General features: G+C 48.3%; 1 protein-coding gene across 1 annotated transcript in view; it reads left to right on the plus strand.

The window, feature by feature from the left end:
• Nucleotides 1-7,812, plus strand: part of LOC110513475 (intermembrane lipid transfer protein VPS13B) — a gene marked incomplete at its 3' end in the record, with an annotated part of 690,119 nt that overhangs the window by 154,687 nt on the left and 527,620 nt on the right. Inside the window, 1 exon segment of the mRNA XM_090228566.1 lies at nt 3,508-3,708. Coding sequence (XP_090084692.1) covers nt 3,508-3,708 — 201 coding nt within the window.

Here is a 7,812-nt window from a genome sequence, read left to right on the forward strand (position 1 = left end):
TGTTCTGTGTGTTCTGACGGTGTTCTGTGTGTTCTGTCGGTGTTTTGTGTGGTGTAATGAATGTATGTACATCACATGATGAAATAAAGCTAGTTTAGTCCCCTCCGCCCCCTAGTTTTAATCGATCCAGTTTAGTCCCCTCTTCTCCTCCGCCCCCTAGTTTTAATGGATCCAGTTTAGTCCCCTCCGCCCCCTAGTTTTAATGGATCCAGTGTAGTCCCCTCCGCCCCCTAGTTTTAATGGATCCAGTGTAGTCTCCTTGCCCCCTAGTTTTAATGGATCCAGTTTAGTCCCCTCTTCACCTCCGCCCCTAGTTTTAATGGATCCAGTTTAGTCCCCTCTTCTCCTCCGCCCCCTAGTTTTAATGGATCCAGTGTAGTCTCCTTGCCCCCTAGTTTTAATGGATCCAGTTTAGTCCCCTCCGCCCCCTAGTTTTAATGGTTCTAGTTTAGTTCCCTCTTCACCTCCGCCCCCTAGTTTTACTGGATCCAGTTTAGTCCCCTCTTCACCTCCGTCCCCTAGTTTTAATGGATCCAGTTTAGTCCCCTCCGCCCCCTAGTTTTAATGGTTCTAGTTTAGTCCCCTCTGCCCCCTAGTTTTAATGGATCCAGTTTAGTCCCCTCTTCACCTCCGCCCCATTTAGTCCCCTCTTCACCTCCGCCCCTAGTTTTAATGGATCCAGTTTAGTCCCCTCTTCTCCTCCGCCCCCTAGTTTTAATGGATCCAGTGTAGTCTCCTTGCCCCCTAGTTTTAATGGATCCAGTTTAGTCCCCTCCGCCCCCTAGTTTTAATGGATCCAGTTTATTCCCCTCTTCACCTCCGCCCCCTCGTTTTAATGGATCCAGTTTAGTCCCCTCTTCACCTCCGCCCCCTAGTTTTAATGGATCCAGTTTATTCCCCTCTTCTCCTCCGCCCCCTAGTTTTAATGGATCCAGTTTAGTCCCCTCCGCCCCCTAGTTTTAATGGATCCAGTTTAGTCCCCTCCACCCCCTAGTTTTAATGGATCCAGTTTAGTCCCCTCTTCACCTCCGCCCCCTAGTTTTAATGGATCCAGTTTATTCCCCTCTTCTCCTTGCCCCCTAGTTTTAATGGATCCAGTTTAGTCCCCTCTGCCCCCTAGTTTTAATGGATCCAGTTTAGTCCCCTCTTCACCTCCGTCCCCTAGTTTTAATGGATCCAGTTTAGTCACCTCCGTCCCCTAGTTTTAATGGATCCAGTTTAGTCACCTCCGCCCCCTAGTTTTACTGGATCCAGTTTAGTCCCCTCTTCACCTCCGTTCCCTAGTTTTAATGGATCCAGTTTAGTCACCTCCGTCCCCTAGTTTTAATGGATCCAGTTTAGTCACCTCCGTCCCCTAGTTTTAATGGATCCAGTTTAGTCACCTCCGTCCCCTAGTTTTAATGGATCCAGTTTAGTCCCCTCTGCCCCCTAGTTTTACTGGATCCAGTTTAGTCTCCTTCGCCCCCTAGTTTTAATGGATCCAGTTTAGTCCCCTCTTCACCTCCGTCCCCTAGTTTTAATGGATCCAGTGTAGTCCCCTCTGCCCCCTAGTTTTAATGGATCCAGTTTAGTCCCCTCTTCACCTCCGTCCCCTAGTTTTAATTGATCCAGTTTAGTCCCCTCTTCACCTCCGTCCCCTAGTTTTAATGGATCCAGTGTAGTCCCCTCCGCCCCCTAGTTTTAATGGATCCAGTGTAGTCTCCTTTGCCCTCTAGTTTTAATGGATCCAGTTGTATAAGAGAGAGGTGGCTGTAAATCATTCTAACAGTGACCTGCGTGTCATCGGTGAATAACGGGACAGCTGAGTGATAGAAGGGACATTTAGAATATACATCTCATAGAGGGCCGAGGAGAGAGAGAGAGAAGGGACATTTAGAATATACATCTCATAGAGGGCCGAGGAGAGAGAGAGAGAAGGGACATTTAGAATATACATCTCATAGAGGGCCGAGGAGAGAGAGAGAGAGAAGGGACATTTAGAATATACATCTCATAGAGGGCCGAGGAGAGAGAGAGAGAGAAGGGACATTTAGAATATACATCTCATAGAGGGCCGAGGAGAGAGAGAGAGAAGGGACATTTAGAATATACATCTCATAGAGGGCCGAGGAGAGAGAGAGAGAAGGGACATTTAGAATATACATCTCATAGAGGGCCGAGGAGAGAGAGAGAGAGAAGGGACATTTAGAATATACATCTCATAGAGGGCCGAGGAGAGAGAGAGAGAAGGGACATTTAGAATATACATCTCATAGAGGGCCGAGGAGAGAGAGAGAGAGAAGGGACATTTAGAATATACATCTCATAGAGGGCCGAGGAGAGAGAGAGAGAGAAGGGACATTTAGAATATACATCTCATAGAGGGCAGAGGAGAGAGAGAGAGAGAAGGGACATTTAGAATATACATCTCATAGAGGGCAGAGGAGAGAGAGAGAGAGTGTGTGTGTGGTTCTGACCCTCTCTGTCTCTCTGTCCCAGTGTCTGTGTGGTTCTGACCCTCTGTCTCTCTCTCCCAGTGTGTGTGTGGTTCTGACCCTCTGTGTCTCTGTTCCAGTGTGTGTGTGGTTCTGACCCTCTGTCTCTCTGTCCCAGTGTGTGTGTGGTTCTGACCCTCTGTCTCTCTGTCTCAGTGTCTGTGTGGTTCTGACCCTCTGTGTCTCTGTTCCAGTGTCTGTGTGGTTCTGACCCTCTGTCTCTCTCTCCCAGTGTGTGTGTGGTTCTGACCCTCTGTGTCTCTCTGTCCCAGTGTCTGTGTGGTTCTCACCCTCTTTGTCTCTGTCCCAGTGTATGTGTGGTTCTGACCCTCTGTCTCTCTGTCCCAGTGTGTGTGTGTGGTTCTGACCCTCTGTCTCTCTGTCCCAGTGTGTGTGTGGTGCTGACCCTCTCTGTCTCTCTGTCCCAGTGTCTGTGTGGTTCTGACCCTCTGTCTCTCTCTCCCAGTGTGTGTGTGGTTCTGACCCTCTGTGTCTCTCTGTCCCAGTGTCTGTGTGGTTCTCACCCTCTTTGTCTCTGTCCCAGTGTATGTGTGGTTCTGACTCTCTATGTCTCTCTGTCCCAGTATGTGTGTGGTTCTGTCTCTCTGTGTCTCTCTGTCCCAGTGTGTGTGTGTGTGTGGTTCTGACTCTCTGTGTCTCTCTGTCCCAGTGTCTGTGTGGTTCTGACCCTCTGTGTCTCTGTCCCAGTGTGTGTGTGGTTCTGACCCTCTGTGTCTCTCTGTCCCAGTGTGTGTGTGGTTCCGTCTCTCTGTGTCTCTCTGTCCCAGTGTGTGTGTGTGTGTGTGTGTGTGTGGTTCTGACTCTGTGTCTCTCTGTCCCAGTGTGTGTTTGGTTCTGACTCTCTGTGTCTGTCCCAGTGTGTGTGTGGTTCTGACCCTCTGTCTCTCTGTCCCAGTGCGTGTGTGGTTCTGACCCTCTGTGTCTCTCTCCCAGTGTGTGTGTGGTTCTGACCCTCTTGTCTCTCTGTCCCAGTGTGTGTGTGGTTCTGACCCTCTGTCTCTCTCTGTCCCAGTGTGTGTAGGGCAGCAGGACTTCACCATGGCAACAGGGCCTAAAGAAGAACCGGTCCCCCCTGTCCAAGAGACGTCTGTCAAGAGGCTGGTGGTCGGACCTCTGGACTTACGGCTCAACAGCAGCGCCGTGCACCGCCTTCTCAAGATGCTGGCCTGCGCCATGGACCACGAGTACCAACCCTACTACAAACCACAACCAGGTAGATACCAACCCTACTACAAACCACAACCAGGTAGATACCAACCCTACTACAAACCACAACCAGGTAGATACCAACCCTACTACAAACCACAGCCAGGTAGATACCAACCACAACCAGGTAGATACCAACCACAACCAGGTAGATACCAACCCTATTACAAACCACAACCAGGTAGATACCAACCCTACTACCAACCACAACCAGGTAGATACCAACCCTACTACCAACCACAACCAGGTAGATACCAACCCTACTACCAACCACAACCAGGTAGATACCAACCCTACTACAAACCACAACCAGGTAGATACCAACCCTACTACCAACCACAACCAGGTAGATACCAACCCTACTACAACCCACAACCAGGTAGATACCAACCCTACTACCAACCACAACCAGGTAGATACCAACCACAACCAGGTAGATACCAACCACAACCAGGTAGATACCAACCACAACCAGGTAGATACCAACCCTACTACCAACCACAACCAGGTAGATACCAACCCTACTACAAACCACAACCAGGTAGATACCAACCCTACTACAAACCACAACCAGGTAGATACCAACCCTACTACAAACCACAACCAGGTAGATACCAACCCTACTACAAACCACAGCCAGGTAGATACCAACCACAACCAGGTAGATACCAACCACAACCAGGTAGATACCAACCCTACTACAAACCACAACCAGGTAGATACCGACCCTACTACAAACCACAACCAGGTAGATACCAACCCTACTACAAACCACAACCAGGTAGATACCAACCACAACCAGGTAGATACCAACCCTACTACAAACCACAACCAGGTAGATACCAACCCTACTACAAACCACAACCAGGTAGATACCAACCCTACTACAAACCACAACCAGGTAGATACCAACCACAACCAGGTAGATACCAACCCTACTACCAACCACAACCAGGTAGGTACCAACCCTATTACAAACCACAACCAGGTAGATACCAACCCTACTACCAACCACAACCAGGTAGATACCAACCACAACCAGGTAGATACCAACCCTACTACAAACCACAACCAGGTAGATACCAACCACAACCAGGTAGATACCAACCCTACTACAAACCACAACCAGGTAGATACCAACCCTACTACAAACCACAGCCAGGTAGATACCAACCACAACCAGGTAGATACCAACCCTACTACAAACCACAACCAGGTAGATACCAAACACATCCAGGTAAATACCAACCACAACCAGGTAGATACCAACCCTACTACAAACCACAACCAGGTAGATACCAACCCTACTACAAACCACAGCCAGGTAGATACCAACCCTACTACCAACCACAACCAGGTAGATACCAACCCTACTACAACCCACAACCAGGTAGATACCAACCCTACTACAAACCACAACCAGGTAGATACCAACCACAACCAGGTAGATACCAACCCTACTACCAACCACAACCAGGTAGATACCAACCCTACTACAACCCACAACCAGGTAGATACCAACCCTACTACAAACCACAACCAGGTAGATACCAACCACAACCAGGTAGATACCAACCCTACTACAAACCACAACCAGGTAGATACCAACCACAACCAGGTAGATACCAACCCTACTTCAAACCACAACCAGGTAGATACCAACCCTACTACAACCCACAGCCAGGTAGATACCAACCCTACTACAAACCACAACCAGGTAGATACCAACCCTACTACAAACCACAACCAGGTAGATACCAACCACAACCAGGTAGATACCAACCCTACTACAAACCACAACCAGGTAGATACCAACCCTACTACAAACCACAACCAGGTAGATACCAACCCTACTACAAACCACAACCAGGTAGATACCAACCACAACCAGGTAGATACCGACCCTACTACAAACCACAACCAGGTAGATACCAACCCTACTACAAACCACAACCAGGTAGATACCAACCACAACCAGGTAGATACCAACCCTACTACCAACCACAACCAGGTAGGTACCAACCCTATTACAAACCACAACCAGGTAGATACCAACCCTACTACCAACCACAACCAGGTAGATACCAACCACAACCAGGTAGATACCAACCCTACTACAAACCACAACCAGGTAGATACCAACCACAACCAGGTAGATACCAACCCTACTACAAACCACAACCAGGTAGATACCAACCCTACTACAAACCACAGCCAGGTAGATACCAACCACAACCAGGTAGATACCAACCCTACTACAAACCACAACCAGGTAGATACCAAACACATCCAGGTAAATACCAACCACAACCAGGTAGATACCAACCCTACTACAAACCACAACCAGGTAGATACCAACCCTACTACAAACCACAGCCAGGTAGATACCAACCCTACTACCAACCACAACCAGGTAGATACCAACCCTACTACAACCCACAACCAGGTAGATACCAACCCTACTACAAACCACAACCAGGTAGATACCAACCACAACCAGGTAGATACCAACCCTACTACCAACCACAACCAGGTAGATACCAACCCTACTACAACCCACAACCAGGTAGATACCAACCCTACTACAAACCACAACCAGGTAGATACCAACCACAACCAGGTAGATACCAACCCTACTACAAACCACAACCAGGTAGATACCAACCACAACCAGGTAGATACCAACCCTACTTCAAACCACAACCAGGTAGATACCAACCCTACTACAACCCACAGCCAGGTAGATACCAACCCTACTACAAACCACAACCAGGTAGATACCAACCCTACTACAAACCACAACCAGGTAGATACCAACCACAACCAGGTAGATACCAACCCTACTACAAACCACAACCAGGTAGATACCAACCCTACTACAAACCACAACCAGGTAGATACCAACCCTACTACAAACCACAACCAGGTAGATACCAACCACAACCAGGTAGATACCGACCCTACTACAAACCACAACCAGGTAGATACCAACCCTACTACAAACCACAACCAGGTAGATACCAACCACAACCAGGTAGATACCAACCCTACTACAAACCACAACCAGGTAGATATCAACCACAACCAGGTAGATACCAACCCTACTACAAACCACAACCAGGTAGATACCAACCCTACTACAACCCACAGCCAGGTAGATACCAACCCTACTACAAACCACAACCAGGTAGATACCAACCCTACTACAAACCACAACCAGGTAGATACCAACCACAACCAGGTAGATACCAACCCTACTACAAACCACAACCAGGTAGATACCAACCCTACTACAAACCACAACCAGGTAGATACCAACCCTACTACAAACCACAACCAGGTAGATACCAACCACAACCAGGTAGATACCGACCCTACTACAAACCACAACCAGGTAGATACCAACCCTACTACAAACCACAACCAGGTAGATACCAACCACAACCAGGTAGATACCAACCCTACTACAAACCACAACCAGGTAGATATCAACCACAACCAGGTAGATACCAACCCTACTACCAACCACAACCAGGTAGATACCAACCCTACTACAAACCACAACCAGGTAGATACCAACCCAACTACAAACCACAACCAGGTAGATACCAACCCTACTACAAACCACAACCAGGTAGATACCAACCCTACTACAACCCACAACCAGGTAGATACCAACCCTACTACAAACCACAACCAGGTAGATACCAACCACAACCAGGTACATACCCAACCCTACTACCAACCACAACCAGGTAGATACCAACCCTACTACAAACCACAACCAGGTAGATACCAACCCTACTACAAACCACAACCAGGTAGATACCAACCCTACTACAAACCACAACCAGGTAGATACCAACCACAACCAGGTAGATACCAACCCTACTACAACCCACAACCAGGTAGATACCAACCCTACTACAACCAGTAGATACCAACCCTACTACAACCCACAACCAGGTAGATACCAACCCTACTACAAACCACAACCAGGTAGATACCAACCCTACTACAAACCACAACCAGGTAGATACCAACCCTACTACAAACCACAACCAGGTAGATACCAACCCTACTACAAACCACAACCAGGTAGATACCAACC

Source organism: Oncorhynchus mykiss, unplaced genomic scaffold, assembly GCF_057628025.1.
Source record: "Oncorhynchus mykiss isolate SJ-2025 unplaced genomic scaffold, ASM5762802v1 scaffold93, whole genome shotgun sequence".
NCBI lineage: Eukaryota > Metazoa > Chordata > Actinopteri > Salmoniformes > Salmonidae > Oncorhynchus > Oncorhynchus mykiss.